Here is a 19,262-nt window from a genome sequence, read left to right on the forward strand (position 1 = left end):
TATTATTTTCATGCTTTCTTGTGAGAAGGAAGATCTTTATGATCCTGTGCTTACCTAATGTGTACGTAAATGCACATTCTAAAAGAGATCTCTATATGATTACCAAAATTACAGCCATTGGTGACTATTTCCCATTCTCAGTTAATGGGTACTGAATTAATTGCAATTCCCTATACTATCATCCTAGCTTAAATGAAGGTCAGCTGTAATGTGTGGCACAGTCAAACAGGTTCCTGCCAACCGCTGAATGTCCAAGATCACATTAGCTTAAAAGTACGTCAGACGCAGAGCCAACCTTGCCAGTAGAAATTATAAATACGTTTCCCATCAAGTTTATTAGGAAGAGAGAAAAAATGAGAATGAAACTACCCAAAAACAAAATCTGTGTATGCCGTATAAGTGATGCAAATAGTAACAAAAACTTTTCTAGGGAAGAGTCAGAGATATGTTTATAAATATAAAAGGTTCCAAACAGCAGAGACATATAGTACACTCAGTGGTCACTTTAATAGGTACCTCCTGCACCTAATTATGTGGCCACTGACTGTGTGTTCATGGTCTTCCGCTGCTGCAGCCATCCATTTCAAGGTTTCACGTGTTGTGCTTTCAGAGTTGCTCTTCTGCACACCACTGTAGTAACACACGGTTATTTGAGATACTGTCACCTTCCTGTCAGTTTGAACCAGCCTGGCCATTCTCTCATTCTCTGACCTCTCTCATTAACAAGGTGTTTTCACCTGCAGAACTGCCGTTCACAGGATGATTTTTGTTTTTCGCACCATTCTCTGTAAACTCTAGAGATGGTTGTGTGTGAAAATCGCAGGAGATCAGCACTTTCTGAGATGACCAAACCACCCCATCTGGCAACATCAATCATTCCACAAACAAAGTCAGTCAGATCACATTTCTTCCCCGTTCTAGCATTTGGTCTGAACAACAACTGGAGACCTCAACCATGTTTGCATGCTTTTATACATTTTGCTGCTACTTGACTGGCTGAATAGATATTTGCATTAATGAGCAAGAGTATCTATTAAAGTGGCCACAGAGTGTAAAACAGGAGATAATGCCCAGGAAGAAAAGGAGCAGGAGAGAAAGAAAATAGTTAAAATGGGATAATAGGCATGTTTTCTTCTGCTATTTTGATATTTTAAAATGTCTAGGGGACAGTAAAATGTGCAAACTTCTTCCAAAATCTCCATAATCTAATCTAGCCTTATTTATATCACATCAGAAGATATCTGGTTGTCCTCTCAAGGTTACTGGTTCATTTACTGTTTTCACATTGACATACACCACAAGCAGAAGTTCAGTTCAAAGACAAAGTATGCTCTCTCGCTACAGCTCTACTTATTTATTAAGATATATTTTCAGTCTCAGAAGTCAGAAAGATAAAATTAACCGATAAACTTAAATAACACAGCTTTCAAAGGAAAGGGAAACAAAATCCTCATAAAAACTTAAAAACCAACACACCCAAGGATGGTCTGGGGACAGCCAGCACATGTTGCCACCCATTCCAGCATCAACATAATAACATGGTCATCGTATTCAGCAGAACACAAACAGCAACAACAAAAACAAAACTTAACTCATAGACTCGCAGATACTGGCTTCCAACCTCCATTCTCTGGCCAGGACGTGCAGACATCAGGCCTCTGACCACCAGACAAGTCAATCCAGGTACTTCGACCTTCAGGTCTCTATCTCTGGATTTGCTAACTTTAGTCTTAAGACATTCAGGCTTGTAGCTTTTGACTTACCAAACTCTGGACTTTGACCTTTGGCACTGTCCTTTGAACTTCACTGATCTCTTGATATCGACCTCAGAACTTCTCAGTCATAGATCTGACCTTTAGGACTCGACCCCAGGGTTGACCTTTGGACCTCGACTTCCACACTCACATTGACTTCCAACCCTGGTTACTGGGAGGGGCACCAGCCATCGCGATTCTCGCCTGTGTAGACCACCGACCTTGGATTGTTGGCCTTCTCAGCGCTTGCAAACTGATCTCCAAGATTATTGATCTTCAATCGCAGAACACTCAGACATGGACTCCGAACACTGGCTCCTGCCCTTGACTCTTCATTTATTGCCCCGATCTCTAAACCTCATCCTCATCCCTAAACACTAAACTGACTCCTAATTCCTCACGATGTCCCTAAAACCACCAGTACAAACCTAAAAAAAAACGAAGTCTGAGTCACTACATCAACAGAAATCACAGGTCTTTGCCATTATTTTACAATACATTGGGTCAACTTGTCTCAATTATTACAATTATGTGTTTAATTCTCAATTGCTAAACCAGCGCTCAATCATTCCAAAAATTATAGCACCAAACTCAGAGTGAAGCTATATTAGTATCATCTGTACACCAGTAATTCAGAACAACTAGCTGCTGAGATAAATCTGAGAAGCAAGGAGAAACAATGTGCAATGTCAATATTGGTATGCATTACAATAAAAGTAATAAGACTCATTGCCCAATGTTGCACCCAGTAAAATGAATGAAGAGGATGAAATGAGGAAGATTAAATATTGATAGGAGTAGGTCGAAACAGAAGTATGCTTTTGTTCTAAAAAACTGTATTCTTTGAGATACAGCATACATGAAAGAACATTGGAAAAACAAATCAGAAAGTCTCAACAAAAAGTAGTGAGGTTAAAACATGTACTGTTATTTATGATAAGCTGCACAAGAGTAGACAGGATGTAAAAAAGTGGAAATTGTCTGAAATGCTCTATCCTTGCAAAACTAGCATCACATTGCCCTATAATTCTATTGCACTTAAAGTATACTTACATATAGATAATAAACAGAAGGCACCAGAAATGATTTGTTCATTTTTGTTACTCGTACTTTATTTTCACCCTTTGTCACTTATACTAATCAGTGAAAGCAACTTTAAAGGCGGGAGGAGAAGATGGCGGCGCGCCTGCGTGTGCGCAGCCCTCCGGTGAAAAATGATATCATATCTGTTAAATAGGAGCCGTGGACAATTCTAATTTGATGGAGAATGGACATGAAAGCACAGAGGAACATCTGGAGAAATTTCTGAAACGCCCGTTCGCTGCTATCGTTACTTTGTAGTCGGGAATCTTTCGGAGGATAGGCCTCAAAATCCCTGGCCTTGCCTGCTTTTGGCGACCGAGAAGGAGGTCGAATCGTTTGGACAGAGATGGCGCTCAGTACTCGGTGTCGAAGAGCTGATCAGAGCTCGAAGTTTTCAGATGACTCAGAGTTGGATTGTGGTCGGCATGGCAGGGAGAGTTTTTCTTCCTTCTCCCGTCTGCGTGAGATGTGGGACATTTGAGAAACTTTGAACTTTACTGTGCTCATGGACCTCTTCATCAAGTTATGGTATTGTTGCACTGTTGTAACTATATGTTATAATTATGTGGTTTTGTCAGTTTTTTCAGTCTTGGTCTGTCCTATCACACCGGAGGAAATAATGTATCATTTCTTAATGCATGCATTACTAAATGATAATAAAAGAGGACATGTCTTCATAATCTAAAATCATACTTTAAAAATATTTCAGATGACCTAATATATTTTGAACTTTCTTAGAATTACAAAGTCACAGTGTTAAGTAGTGTCTAGTGGTATAAATACAGAAATTTCAATTGATTCAGACATGGAAAATGAGGGTTTAGAGAACACAATGAATTCAAATCAGAGGAACCCTGCCAATAATTGAAAAACAAATCACATCAGCTCCAACTGCATTATGACAATGGGAACAATGACAGCAAAGGAGCATGGCTTGAATTTCATCACTGAAAGAGCACCATCTACTGTTCCAAATAAAAACGGTATTACACATAATTAATACAGTTCTTTTATAAAAAGTTGAGTAGCAGATGAAATGCAGGGGTATTAGTGTTATAAAATTAAGGCAAGAGTAGATAAAATGGTAGTTTCTCTTTTCAACAACGCTGGAATTTTAGTTTATGCTACTAATAGGTCATAACATATGAATATCTCACATAAGTGCAATTAATCAGAACAGTCAATATATTAAGATCATCTTATGGCTAAAACTTGCCCACTAGGATGGCATTTTCACAGGTTAAATATAGTTATAGAACAACTTTAGTTTGTACATGGAAATTGGCTTTTTAACCCAGCAATCTGTTGCTAGGGAAATTTTTTCCTTCACCCTAATTCCAGCCATTTCCCACATCCTTTGATGGTTGTTTCACTTCAACCATAACCCTAATATAAATTATGTTAAACAGATACATTTTTCATCTCAAGAGCCACTAAAAAAAACTCAATTGAAAAAGCTCTTCAACTTCCTGATTTTATTCTTGGTGTGATAGCCCTCATTTTACAGTACATCCCTCCAATGAATAGCAGAGTAAATCCTTCAAAGATCTACCCATTTGGTCAAATTCATTTCATGATGATCCAAAAATCGATATAGCTGCTGATACCAATTTGAAATAATAATTTCGAATGTGGCAATGATTAAACGTACCAAGTCTTGCGACACAAGGTCTTTTAAAATGTTTTGTGTCATCGTTATCTTCTATCATGGAAGAAAATATCATCTCATCATTATATCACTCCACGATCTTCAGTCAGTTCATCTCTAGCAATTACTTTTTCTATTTAGGTCCTTGGAGCTTGTTATGGCCTCAAATATAATCTCAGCTTTTCACTTTGTGTTTCTCATTTTATACCTCTCCCCAGTCCACAAATTGCCTCATAACCCTTGGATCTCAGAGGGTCAGGAAGAATCTACAGAGGAAATGAACAGTTGACATTTTAGGCCAAGATCTTTCATTCGGACTGAAGAGGAGCAGACACCAGAATCCGCATCTTTCCTTTCCAGACCTGATGAAGTGTTTTGGCTCAAAATGTTGACTCTTCACTTCCTCCTAAAGATGCTGCCTGATCTGCTGAGTTCCTTCAGCATTTTGCGTGTGTTGCTCAAGTTTTCCAGCATCTGCAGAACCTCGTGTATCTCATAACCTTTTCCTGCCAATCACCTTCTCATCTCTATGCTGGCCATCTTGCCTCTCCACTCAGACTTGATGCAAGATTTCAACCAAAACTTTGACAATTCCTTGACTCCCACACATTCTACTTGACCTCCAGCAGATTGTTTGTTACTCCTTTCCACCTAGTACTTGTGCAGCTGAAGTTTCGTCAGAAAACAACATTTTGGGTAACAGTGAATAAACATCTTAAGACATAATGCATCTTAATTAATCAAAGTGAGGCAAAAGTACTGTTTTTGGCCGGATGATTCCTACTAAAAAAAGTAGTTTCATTTACATAGTAACTTTATTGTCTCTGGATACCACAAAGTGCTTAAAAGCCAGCGAAGAACAAACATTGTCTGGCTACTTCTGCAAACTACCGGTCTGTCTTAATTCTCACTTTCTCCCAAAGCCCTTGATCATTTCACAACACCCCAAATACATGCCATTTTGCACCTCTGAAAGACAAAAGCAAATATAAGATGGAGTGGGACTTATGGGATTTTGCTGCTGCAAGCCTGCATGGGCTGAATGGCTCACATCCTCCCTGTAATAATCACTGGCATCAGTTTTACCTGCAAGCTGACTGCACTCAGCTCTTCTTCACTAGCACATCAAACCTCTACAGTCACTGGTGATGAACAAACAGCCAGCTGAAGGGATTGGGTGCCTCCATTCAGTGATGACTGAAGAGTGAGATAAGGCTGAAGCATTTGTGAGCACCTTCATTCAGAGGTGCTGCATAAATGATTCATCTGTACTTCTTCCTGAGGTTTACACCAGAAACCAGCTTCCAATAATTCAAACACGAGGAATTCTGCAGATGCTAGAAATTCAAGCAACGCACATCAAAGTTGCTGGTGAATGCAGCAGGCCAGGCAGCATCTCTAGGATGAGGTACAGTCGACGTTTTGGGCCGAGACCCTTCGAATCCTGACGAAGGGTCTCAGCCCAAAACATCGACTGTACCTCTTCCTAGAGATGCTGCCTGGCCTGCTGTGTTCACCAGCAACTTTGATGTGTGTTGTTCCAATAATTCAATTAATTCAACATGATATTAAGTAATGTCTGGGAGACTTCTGCTGCAGAATTAGCTATGATTCCAGCTACAATTACGGAACTGGCATCCACTTTACAATGTGGGAAAATTATCCAAACAGCCTGTCTACAAAATGCAGTACAAATCCAACCTGGCTGTGTATGACACAGTGAATCTGCAGTCAATAATCAGCCAAGTGAGGGAAAATTGCACTAAAAATGCTGTTTAGCAGAACTTACTAATTATCAGTTAATGATGCTTGGATTTCACCTGGACCTCTTAGCTCCAGAACTCAAAACAACTTTAGTTCAGACACAAACAAAACAGCCAAACTCCAGATATGAGGAGGGAATACAGCATCTGATTAAGTATCACTTCAAGGAGCTCTGGTAAAACTGAAATCATTGGGAACCAAGGGGAAAGCTCCTCAAAGTCTGTAGTTATAATCTCACACAAAGTAACATGACAATGGGTGTTACAGGTCATCAATACAGCCCCAGGACAAAGCTTCAAGAGCTCACAAGAACAGTGCTCTAAGCATTTCAGAGAATTATGGAAATAGGGTCTGTAGTCGAAAGCAGGACTCGGAAAAAATTACCACAATGAATAACAGAGCAGGAATGAATAGTAGTAGAGACACTTGTCGATGAATACAAAATGTTTTATTCTTTCTGGAGTTTCTCAGCATAACTTTAGATAACCTTCACATGGGGGCTGATGAATTGCAGGCAATATCTGCGTTGCACTGAGTCAGGCTATGATCTCACCATCTGAACAGGGAACTCAATAGCAAGTATGCCAACATTTAATATTCTGTTGATCACCACTGAAGAGAAACTCAAATGCAGCAACCACATAAATACTATGGCCCCAACAGCAGGTCAATAGCCGAGTATCATCTCGTGAATGGTTTATCAAATTCTTTCCACTATCCTGCATACCATGTCACAACTGGGCTGGACCATTCTTCACTTAGCTTCATATTCAGAGCTCAACAACTATCCAAGATTAATCAGCCCATTTGATGGGTATTCAATCCATCATCCTAAATGCTGGGCTGGTTTGAGGTCCAATGCAGACAGTAGCTCTACTGGAAACTGCTGCCCATTAGCCCACCCCACCCCCGTGCCCTCAAAGTTCTGAGCTCCAGACTTCCATAGCTACATTCCAGTACTCTACAATAAGGAAATCAGAGACATTCTTAAGGCCAAATGCCAATTCATCTGAATTTCTGCTTCACCCAGTCCAGTGAAGCTTACTGTCAGCGATGGCTGACATGTACTTTACTATAAATTATGTCAAACAAATAAAGTGATGCCTGATTTTGAATCTTTATTTATTCAATGCCAGTAACATTCAAAAGCAGAAAAGCACCAAATGACACAAATGAACTGTTAAAAGTTATCAGAATGTCATTGAGGCAGGGACTCAGGAGACATCCATTCACAGGTGAGGAGTGGCATAACAGAGGCTGCTAATCTCATCAAGACTCCCATTAGACATCTACAGTTTTTAAAAAATTAACCATTATTTAATCCGTGCAATTTTGATATAATAGTTACAAGGTATGTAGATACCAAAGATGTTCTATAATGTTTAACTATAATCTTCGGGAAATTTGGAAAATCAGAACAAACCCACGAAAGAAAATAATCTTATCAAACAGGTTTACTGCTGACCAATATCTCTGAAAGACTGACAGGGCTAAGTGGAGCTGCAAAATTGAGTTTTAAAAGCAAAGTATTAAAAGAAAGATTTGTTGGTCTCAACAACAAAAAGGTAATGAGCCATAATTCTATAAACTCACTCAACACAGCAAATGTCTCCTCCATCAGCAAATGGAGTAGCTAATACTTATTCAAACATTGCTAACAGCAAATGATAATGTTCCCAAAGACTAATGGGATTAGTTTGGCTATGTCACTATGTCTACATTAGTATAATTAAAATGTTCATATACATGTGTAAAGGTAAATGAGAACATTTGGATCATTATCACTTACTGCTGAATGCAAGCATATTGAATTACCAACTACTATGTACATAGGAGTTCAGCTTGTTTGCACTGAAAAATCCCAGTTAATCCTATCAATTCAAAGAATTGCACTGAAATGTCATATTAAAGGTAACTTATGCTACTAGGATATTAATTTGATGACAAGTTATTAAGTATAATAGAAAAAGTAATCTTTGGCCCTCATATTATTTAAACATTATTCATGTCCTTCTATATTTGCCACAGAATCAGTGCGCAAAACTTTGGGAACTGAACCTGGCAGTTACCTGGAAGCTCCCTTACATCTGAAAACTAAGAAATCAAAGTTCAACCCAATGTGCCCATTCAGACACCAGAATGATTTTCATATAATAAAATATAGATATATAAATAGACATGCAAATGTACAAATGTAGATATACAAAATCCCTTCGATATACAAACTTAGACCTGTGCCGTAACTCAAAGCATTATTGGACTAATTGATTTAGATAATAAATGTACTTTCAATCTTTGAATGATACAGGTTCAATATCTTTTTAATATTGAAAGCATCTCTCTAGTCAACACTTGATATTGTGGAAATTCCATCTTGCAACCAATAAAGTTACAAGATATAATTACTTTGTACACAAGAATTTGCTCATCTTTCATTAATAAATGAGGAGAGCATGAAACTTCTTGAAAAATACTGTGTAGAAACATAGAAACATAGAAAATAGGTGCAGGAGTAGGTCATTCAGCCCTTCGAGCCTGCACCGCCATTCAGTATGATCATGGCTGATCATCCAACTCAGAACCCTATACCAGCCTTCCCTCCATACCCCCTGATCCCTTTGGCCACAAGGGCCATATCTAACTCCCTCTTAAATATAGCCAATGAACTGGCCTCAACTGTTTCCTGTGGCAGAGAATTCCACAGATTCACCACTCTCTATGTGAAGAAGTTCTTCCTCATCTCGGTCCTAAAAGGCTTCCCCTTTATCCTCAAACTGTGACCCCTCGTTCTGGACTTCCCCAACATCAGGAACAAACTTCCTGCATCTAGCCTGTCCAATCCCTTTAGGATTTTATACGCTTCAATAAGATCCCCCCTCAATCTTCTAAATTCCAATGAGTATAAGCCTAGTCGATCCAGTCTTTCATCATATGAAAGTCCTGCCATCCCAGGAATCAATCTGGCGAACCTTCTTTGTACTCCTTCTATGGCAAGAATGTCTTTCCTCAGATTAGGGGACCAAAACTGCACACAATACTCCAGGTGTGGTCTCACCAAGGCCTTGTACAACTGCAGTAGTACCTCCCTGCTCCTGTACTCGAATCCTCTTGCTATGAATGCCAGTATACCATTCGCCTTTTTCACCGCCTGCTGTACCTGCATGCCCACTTTCAATGACTGGTGTATAATGACACCCAGGTCTCGTTGCACCTCCCCTTTTCCTAATCAGCCACCATTCAGATAATAATCTGTTTTCCTGTTTTTGCCACCAAAGTGGATAACCTCACGTTTGTCCACATTAAATTGCATCTGCCATGAATTTGCCCACTCACCTAACCTATCCAAGTCACCCTGCATCCTCTTAGCATCCTCCTCACAGCTAACACTGCCGCCCAGCTTCGTGTCATCCGCAAACTTGGAGATGCTGCATTTAATTCCCTCATCCAAGTCATTAATATATATTGTAAACAACTGGGGGTCCCAGCACTGAGCCTTGCGGTACCCCACTAGTCACTGCCTGCCATTCTGAAAAGGTCCCATTTATTCCCACTCTTTGCTTCCTGTCTGCCAACCAATTCTCTATCCACATCAATACCTTACCCTCAATACCGTGTGCTTTAAGTTTGCACACTAATCTCCTATGTGGGACCTTGTCAAAAGCCTTTTGAAAATCCAAATATACCACATCCACTGGTTCTCCCCTGTCCACTCTACTAGTTACATCCTCAAAAAATTCTATGAGATTCGTCAGACATGATTTTCCTTTCACAAATCCATGCTGACTTTGTCCGATGATTTCACCGCTTTCCAAATGTGCTGTTATCACATCTTTGGTAACTGACTCCAGCATTTTCCCCACCACCGATGTTAGGCTAACCGGTCTATAATTCCCTGGTTTCTCTCTCCCTCCTTTTTTAAAAAGTGGGGTTACATTAGCCACCCTCCAATCCTCAGGAACTAGTCCAGAATCTGAAGAGTTTTGAAAAATTATCACTAATGCATCCACGATTTCTTTTGCTACTTCCTAGGTGAATAAACAAGTGAGAACTTGCTTTTGAGAGAGAATCAGGAAGGAACAATGTCATGCTCATCGTAATATGGTCCAGTGCAAATGACATAACATAAACCATATAAACTTATTAGAACATGCACATGCTTGGAAGTGACAATTCAATCACTGCAGGTGAGACTTCCCTTACCATGCACTTTGTCCATTGACTCTTAATGGCCGAAGGAATCCACAATAAATATTGCTTTGCTGACAATTTTTTAAAAACTTACATCTAAGCAGCATCTTACCAATGTAGTCAATGTTCCTTACCTGCAGCAGATAACAGCTTTACAAGATAAAGCCAGATCTAAAAATGAATTTTGAACTTCATATGAAAGAGCATAGTTCAATGTATTTCCATCCACGATAAGGGCAAGTTCATTCTCTTGCTTCAAGGATTCACCCAGGTCTTCACAGTGACGATTAATTGTGTCCCTAGTTTCCTGAAAACAAATAAACAAACAATTTTGAATAATGGTTTACTGATGTTATTCTTGCTGCCACTTTCCAAAATGCAAGCAAGCTTCAAAAGGTTAATGTTCTAGAACAAATTTCAGTCAGCCACTACCTGGAGATTTAATGTGCATTTAACAGTAAAAAGAGTGTACTAAATGTGTTGACTGAAGCAGTTCTTAAACACCAAATTTTCCAAATCTCCAAATCTCTGAATCATGTTCACTGTATAATCAAAAGTAGTTTGCATACTAATTTTTGCACTTTTGCTCCAATGCCATTTATTCTCAGGATCTTTTTGTTGCCAGGCAACAAAGGCTAACAGAAGTGAGATGGAATGTATGGGTTAAACATTTCTGTTTTACTGGTTTTCATAAAAATTTGGCTTGATTGCATCATATTAATCTATACTCAGTAAAGATGGGTAGAATATTTGAAGTACTCGAAAAAAGAATCAGATTTTCAGCTGAAAAATGAAAAATTTAATTAAAGATATCATCTTGTACCAGGACTATAAATTCTTAAATCTTGTCAAACAACTTATTTATATAGTGTCCAGAAAGATTTGGATCACATGTCTATTGCCAGGACCATATTACATGAAATTAGTCCAATACTCCAACAAAACACCAAACTATCACTGCATCAATCACTGATAGTAAAATACAAAAAAATACAAAATCTGTAAAACTGAAATAAAAGCAGAAAATACTGAAAACACTCGGAAGATCAGGCAGTTAACTTTCCAATTCAAACAACTTTATATAAATTGGTAGCTAAATCATGGGGCTCCAACTGGAAGCTCAATGTTACTCGGATTCCCCGTCACTCCCTTATTCTGACTTTTGTCTGTGGCTTCGTGTACTGTTGCAACAAAACCCAATGCAAACTCACCTTATCTTTTATCTGGACACACAGCACTGAATTCTCCAACATTTCATTACCTGTCCTTTGTTTACAAGGACTGGTCATTTTGAGTGCCATTCCTCTCTCCTTTTTCCTTTCATATGTATATTATATGTTGTATAACTATGCATTTCTTAGGCTTCACATCAGCAACACAATATATAGACAAAGGAGCTGAAAAACCTATTCTATGAACATTTTTTTCAACATTAAGACAAAAAATTTCACTTCATCTACCCACTGCTGTCAACCAATCTTCTCTGCTAGTAAACCTTATTCATTCCTTTTTCATTTGAAGACTCTTCAATTTGAAATATTAACCACTTCTCTTTCCACATGTACTGCCTAACCTGCTGAGTCTCTCCTGCATTTTCTGTTTCAACTGCATTATAAACTATGCCCGGGTTTCAGGCTATTGGTATGAACACTCAGAAAAAGATAGAAATGGGGTTCAGGGTGCCACAGTGCCATTGAGTTCAACGTTCAAAATTCAAAGTAAATATTTTATCACAGTACACATTTTTGTCACCATATACTATCCTGAGATTCATTTTCTTGCAGACATTCACAGTAAATATAAAGAAACACAATAGAATTAATGTTGGGAGGAGAAGATGGCGGCGCGATACAGCTCGCAGCTGCCACTCCGGTGGTGATGTCTGTTATTTGTCAAGTAGGGTGCTGTGCACAATCCTGATTTGATGGAGACGGACGTGAGAGCACGGAGGAACATCTGGTGAAACTTCTGAAATGCCTGCTTCGCTGCTGCTGCTACTGTGTGGTCTGGAATCTCCAGAGAAGGCCCCGAGTCCTCGGCTTTGCTTGTTGCTCGGCGGCCAGGGTGGGGTCGAAACGCTCGGCAGAGGATGGTGCTCGGCGAGGCTGTATCGGAGGGGCTGGGCAGAGGTCGGTTTTCGGACGGACTCAAGAGTCAGCTGCGGTCGGATGCTTCCAATGCATCGGCAAGTTTTCGGCGCTTGGAGGTTCATGGCAGGGAGTGTTTCTCCCTTCTGCTGCCTGCGTGAGATGTTGGGGCTATCGGGACTTTGAGACTTTTTTTTACCATGCCCATGGTCTGCTCTTTATCAAATTACGGTATTGCTTTGCATTGTTGTAACTATATGCTATAATTATGTGGTTTTGTCAGTTTTAGACTTGGTTTGTCCTTTTTTTTGTGATATCATTCTGGAGGAACATTGTATCACTCTTTAATGCACGTATTTCTAAATGACGATAAACAAGGACTGAGTGTCCTCATAATCTAAAAAAAATCACACACAAGTAAGGACAAACAACCAGTATGCAGAAGACAGTGAACTGTGCAAATACAAAAAAAAGAGAAAAAATGTAATTATAGTAATAAATAAGCAATACATATCAACAGCGTAGGTGGTTGAGTGGTAATAATTGTTCCTAAACCTGAACCTGATGGTGTGGGAATTGAGGCCCCTTTGCCTCTTTCCTGATGGTAACAGTGAGAAAAGAGCATGCGTGGATGGTAGGGATCGTTCATGATGGATGCTGCTTTCCAGTCACAGTACTCCTTGTAGATGTGCTCAACGGTGGGGAAGGGTTTACCTGTGACGGACACTCCTTTTTGTAGGCTTTTCCATTTAAGGGCATTGGTATTCCCATACCAGGCTGTGATGTAACCAGTCAGTATACTTGCCATTCTGCATCTAGAAAGTGGAGGCACTGTCGTGCCTTCTTTGTAATGGCACTTACATGCTGGACCCTGGACAGAACCTTTGAAATTATAATGCTGCAAAATTTAAAGTTGCTGACCCTTTCCACTTCTGGTCCCTTTATGAGGAGTGACTCATGGACTTCAAGTTTCCTCCACCTGTAGCCTATAATCAGCCTTTAGTTTTGCTGATATTATGAGGTTGTTGTTGTAGCACCATTCTGCCAGATTTTCAGTCTTCCTCCTAAATTGTGATTCGTCACCACCTTTGACTCAGCCACCAATAGCGGGTGTCATCAGCAAACTTAAATATGGTATTGGGAGCTGTAGTTAGCTCACAGCTGTAAGTATAAAGCAAGTAGTGCAGGGAGCTTTGTGGTGTATCTGTGCTGATGGAGATTGTGGAGGAAAGATGCTGATGCCAATCTGAAATAACTAGGGTCTGCAAATGAGGAAATTGAGGATCTGGTTGCTCAAGGAAATAATAGACAATAGGTGCAGGAGTAGGCCATTCGGCCCTTCAAGCCAGCACCGCCATTCACTGTGATCATGGCTGATCATCCACAATCAGTATCCAGTTCCTGCCTTATCCCCATAACCTTTGATTCCACTATCTTTAAGAGCTCTATCCATCTCCTTTTTGAAAGAATCCAGAGACTTGGCCTCCACAGCCTTCTGGGGTAGAGCATTCCATACATCCACCACTCTCTGGGTGAAAAAGTTTTTCTTCAACTCCGTTCTAAATGGCCTACCCCTTATTCTTAAACTGTGGCTTCTGGTTCTGGACTCACCCATCAGCGGGAACATGCTTCCTGCCTGCAGCGTGTCCAATCCCTTAATAATCTTATATGTTTCAATAAGATCCCCTCTCAGCCTTCTAAATTCCAGAGTATACAAGCCCAGTCGCTCCAATCTTTCAACATATGACAGTCCCGCCATCCCGGGAATTAACCTTGTGAACCTACACTGCACTTCCTCAATAGCAAGAATATCCTTCCTCAAATTTGGAGACCAAAACTGCACACGGTACTCCAGGTGTGGTCTCACCAGGGCCCTGTACAGCTGCAGAAGGACCTCTTTGCTCTTATACTCAATTCCCCTTGTTATGAAGGCCAGCATGCCATTAGCTTTCTTCACTGCCTGCTGTACTTGCATGCTTGCTTTCAGTGACTGATGTACAAGAACACCTAGATCTCGTTGTGCTTCCCCTTTTCCTAACTTGACTCCATTTAGATAATAATCTGCCTTCCTGTTCTTACCACCAAAGTGGTTAACCTCACATTTATCCACATTAAACTGCATCTGCCCACTCACCCAGCCTGTCCAAGTCACCCTGCATTCCCATAACATCCTCCTCACACTTCACACTGCCACCCAGCTTTGTGTCATCGGCAAATTTGCTAATGTTACTTTTAATTCGCTCATCTAAATCACCAATATATATTGTAAACAGCTGCAGTCCCAGCACTGAACCCTGTGGTACCCCACTGGTCACCACTTGCCATTCCGAAAGGGACTCGTTAATCGCTACTCTTTGTTTTCTGTCAGCCAGCCAATTTTCAATCCATGTCAGTACTCTGCCCCCAATACCATGTGCCCTAATTTTGCCCACTAATCTCCTATGTGGGACTTTATCAAATGCTTTCTGAAAGTCCAGGTACACTACATCCACTGGCTCTCCCTTGTCCATTTTCATAGTTACATCCTCAAGAAATTCCAGAAGATTAGTCAAGCACGAATTCCCCTTCATAAATCCCTGCTGACTCGGACCGATCCTGTTACTACTATCCAGATGTGTCATAATTTCATCTTTTATAATTGACTCCAACATCTTTCCCACCACCGACGTCAGGCTAACCGGTCTATAATTCCCTGTTTTCGCTTTTCCTCTCTTCTTGAAGAGAGGGACAACATTAGCCACCCTCCAATCCCCAGGAACTGATCCTGAATCTATAGAACATTGGAAAATGATTACCAATGCGTCCACAATTTCTAAAGCCACCTCCTTAAGTACCCTGGGATGCAGACCATCAGGTCCCGGGGACTTATCAGCCTTCAGACCCAACAGCCTATCCAACACCATTTCCTGCCTGATATAAATTTCCTTCTATTCATCCATTACCCTAGGTCCTTTGGCCATTATTACATCTGGGAGATTGTTTGTGTCTTCCCTAGTGAAGACAGATCCAAAGTACCTGTTCAACTCGTCTGCCATTTTCTTGTTCCCCATAATAAATTCACCCGCTTCTGTCTTCAAGGGCCCAATTTTGGTCTTAACTTTTTTTTTCCTTTTCACACACCTAAAGAAGCTTTTACTATAAACAACAGGAATTCTGCAGATGCCTTACTCACTCTTCCTTCAGTTAGTCCTGACGAAGGGTCTCGGCCTGAAACGTCGACTGCGCCTCTTCCTATAGATGCTGCTTGGCCTGCTGCGTTCACCAGCAACTTTGATGTATGAAGCTTTTACTATCCTCCTTTATATTCTTGGCTAGTTTACCTTCGTACTTCATTTTTTCTCCACGTATTGCCTTTTTAGTTACCTTCTGTTGCTCTTTAAAAATTTCCCAATCCTCCGGCTTCCCACTCGTCTTTGCTATGTTATACTTCTCTTTTATTTTTATACTGTCCATTACTTCCCTTTTCAGCCACGGCCTCCCCTTACTCCCCTTAGGATCTTTCTTCCTCTTTGGAACGAACTGATCCTGCACCTTCCGCATTATTCCCAGAAACACTTGCCATTGCTGTTCCACTGTCATCTCTGCTAGGGTATTGTTCCATTGAACTTTGGCCAGCTCCTCCCTCATAGCACCATAGTTCTCTTTGTTCAACTGTAATACTGACACTTCCGAGTTTCCCTTCTCCTTCTCAAATTGTAGATTAAAACTTATCATATTATGGTCACTACCTCCTAATGGCTCCTTTACCTCGAGGTCCCTGATCAAATCCGGTTCATTGCACAACACTAAATCTAGAATTGCGTTCTCTCTGGTAGGCTCCAGTACAAGCTGTTCTAAGAATCCATCTCGGAGGGACTCCACAAACTCCCTTTCTTGGGGTCCAGTACCAACCTGATTCCTCCAGTCTACCTGCATGTTGAAGTCCCCCATAACAACCGTAGCATTACCTTTGCGACATGCCAATTTTAACTCTTGATTCAACTTACACCCTACATCCAGACTACTGTTTGGGGGCCTGTAGATAACTCCCATTAGGGTCTTTCTACCCTTAGAATTTCTCAGTTCTATCCATACTGACTCTACGTCTCCTGATTCTATGTCCCCCCTCACAAGGGACTGAATATCATTCCTCACCACCTGAGCCACCCCAACCCCTCTGCCCATCAGTCCATCCTTTCAATAGGACGTATATCCTTGAATATTCATTTCCCAGGTCCTGTCCACTTGAAGCCATGTCTCTGTTATTCCCACAACATCATACTTACCAATTTCCAACTGTGCCTCAAGCTCATCCACTTTATTTCTTATACTCCAAGACATTGAGGTCCAAGTCTTGGAGCTTATTGATTAGTCATGAGAGAATGATAGTATTAAATGCCAAGCTGCAGTCAATGAAGAACATCTTGATGTCTGCAACTTGACTTTCCAGATATCCCAGGGTTAGACCATAAGACATAGGAGCAGAATTAGGCCACTCAGCCTATAGAGTCTGCTCCGCCATTCGATCACGGCTCATCCTGGATCCCACTCAACCCCAAACATCTACCTTCTTGCCAAATCCTTTGATGCCATGACCGATCAGGAAACTATCAACTTCCACCTTAAATATACACATGGACTTGGCCTCCACCACAGTCCATGGCAAAGCATTCCACAGATTTACTACTCTCTGGCTAAAAAAAATTACTCCTTACCTCTGTCCTCAAGGGTCACCCCTCAATTTTGAGGCTATGCCCTTGAGTACCCCCACCATTCACCCTGTCTAGTCCTTTCAACAATCGGTAGGTTTCAATGAGATCCCCATGCATTCTTCTAAATTCCAGTGAGTACAGGTCCAAAGCTGCCAAACGCGGCTCATGTGTTAACCCTTTCATTCCTGGATTCATCCTTGTGAACCTCCTCTGGACTCCAATGACATCACATCCTTTCTGAGATGTGGGGCCCAAAACTGTTGACAATACTCTAAGTGCGGCCTGACTAGTGTTTTATAAAGGCTCAGCGTTAACTCCTTGCTTTTATATTCTATTCCCCTTGAAATAAATGCCAACGTTGCCTTTACTTTCTTTAGCACAGACTCAACCTGTAACTTAACCTTCTGGGAGTTGTGCATGAGGACTCCTAAGCCCTCTGCACCTCTGATGTTTGAACCTTCCCCCCATTTAGATAATAGTCCGCACCATTGATCCTTTTATCAAAATATATTATCATACATTTCCCAACACTGTAGTCCATCTGACACATTTTTGCCCATTCTTCCAATTAGCCTAAGTCCCGCTGCAATCGCATTACTTCCTCAGCATTACCTATCTATCTCCACCTACCTTCGAATCATCAGCAAACTTTGCCACAAAGCTATCAATTCCATTATCTAAGTCACTGATGAACCATGTGAAAAGCAGTTGTCCCAATACTGACCACAGAGAAACACCAGTCGTCACTGGCAACCAACCAGAAAAGGCCCCATTTAATCCCACTCGGTGCCTCCTGCCTGTCAGCCATTCTGCTGTCCATGCCAGCATCTTACCTGTAATGCCATAGGATTTTGTCTCGTTAAGCAGCCTCACGCATGGCACCTTATCAAACACCTTCTGAAAATCCAAGTAAATGACATCCAGTGCCTCTCCCTTGTCTACCCTGCTTGTTACTTCCTCGAAGAACTCTAACTGATTCATCAGGCAAGATTTCCCTTTACAGAAACCATGCTGACTTTGACTTAGTTTATCATTAGTCTCCAAGTACCTCGAAACCTCATCCAATCGATTCACGCGGGACACGTCCACCTACCTCAAAGAGCTGACAACAACACACTGCATCGATGGAGACCTGGAAAGATGCACTATTTACTGAGGAAGCGTGGGAAAAGAACTAGGCTATTGGTCAGATTGAAGCTGAGGGATTTCAGGGTCCCTATGCCCACCATCCTACTAGCTAATGAGCAAGCCATAGAGAACAAGGTGGATGATCTTAAAGGGAGACTCACCTACAGCAGGGAGATGCAGAACTGCTGTGTATTCTGTTTCACCGAGACCTGGCTCTCCCCTGCCACCCCCGACTATGCCATCCGACTGGAGGGATTTTCGATCCATCGGATGGACCGCACGGCATCTTCAGGCAAGACGAGGGGAGGTGGTGTCTGCCTACTGATCAACACTGGGTGGTGCTCGGACACAGTGGCACTGACAAGCTCCTGCAGCCTGGACCTGGAACACCTGTCGGTGAAGTGTCGTCCCTACTATCTGCCATGGGAATTCATCTTGGTCATACTGACAGCGGTCTACATTCCCCCCCCCCCCCCCCGAGGTGGACGTGGAGTATGCTCTGAACATACTGTATGCAAACATCAGTGAACTTGAGACCAGGTATCCGGAGGCTTTGCTCATTACAGCCGGGAACTTTAACCAGGCCAACCTCAGAAAGGCGCTGCCAAAGTTATACCAACATGTTTCCTGCCCCACTAGAGGCCCGAATATACTTGACCACTGCTACACAGCAGTCAAGGATGCCTACTGTTCTGTCCCACGACCTCACTTTGGAAAATGGGACCATCAGCCACTCCTCCTCCCGGCTTACAAACAGAAACTGAAGCAGGAGGTCACGGTGACAAAAGTAGTGTCGCGTTGGATGGAGGAAACAGATGAGGTCCTCCGTGACTGCTTTGAATCAGTGGACTGGTTAGTATTCAAGGACTCAGCAGCTAACCTCGATGAGTATGCCTCAGCTGTCACGGACTTTATTTGG

General features: G+C 41.4%; 1 protein-coding gene across 7 annotated transcripts in view; it reads right to left on the bottom strand.

The window, feature by feature from the left end:
* The window catches only part of atp8a2 (ATPase phospholipid transporting 8A2), a 589,180-nt gene that overhangs the window by 175,306 nt on the left and 394,612 nt on the right, over positions 1-19,262 (bottom strand). For all 7 annotated transcript variants that reach the window (XM_063054225.1, XM_063054230.1, XM_063054229.1 and 4 more), the window contains one exon: positions 10,572-10,744. In XM_063054225.1, the coding sequence (XP_062910295.1) occupies positions 10,572-10,744 (173 nt within the window). The remainder of the gene's footprint in view (positions 1-10,571; positions 10,745-19,262) is intronic.

Source organism: Mobula hypostoma, chromosome 7 (genome assembly GCF_963921235.1).
Source record: "Mobula hypostoma chromosome 7, sMobHyp1.1, whole genome shotgun sequence".
NCBI classification, from domain to species: Eukaryota; Metazoa; Chordata; class Chondrichthyes; order Myliobatiformes; family Myliobatidae; genus Mobula; species Mobula hypostoma.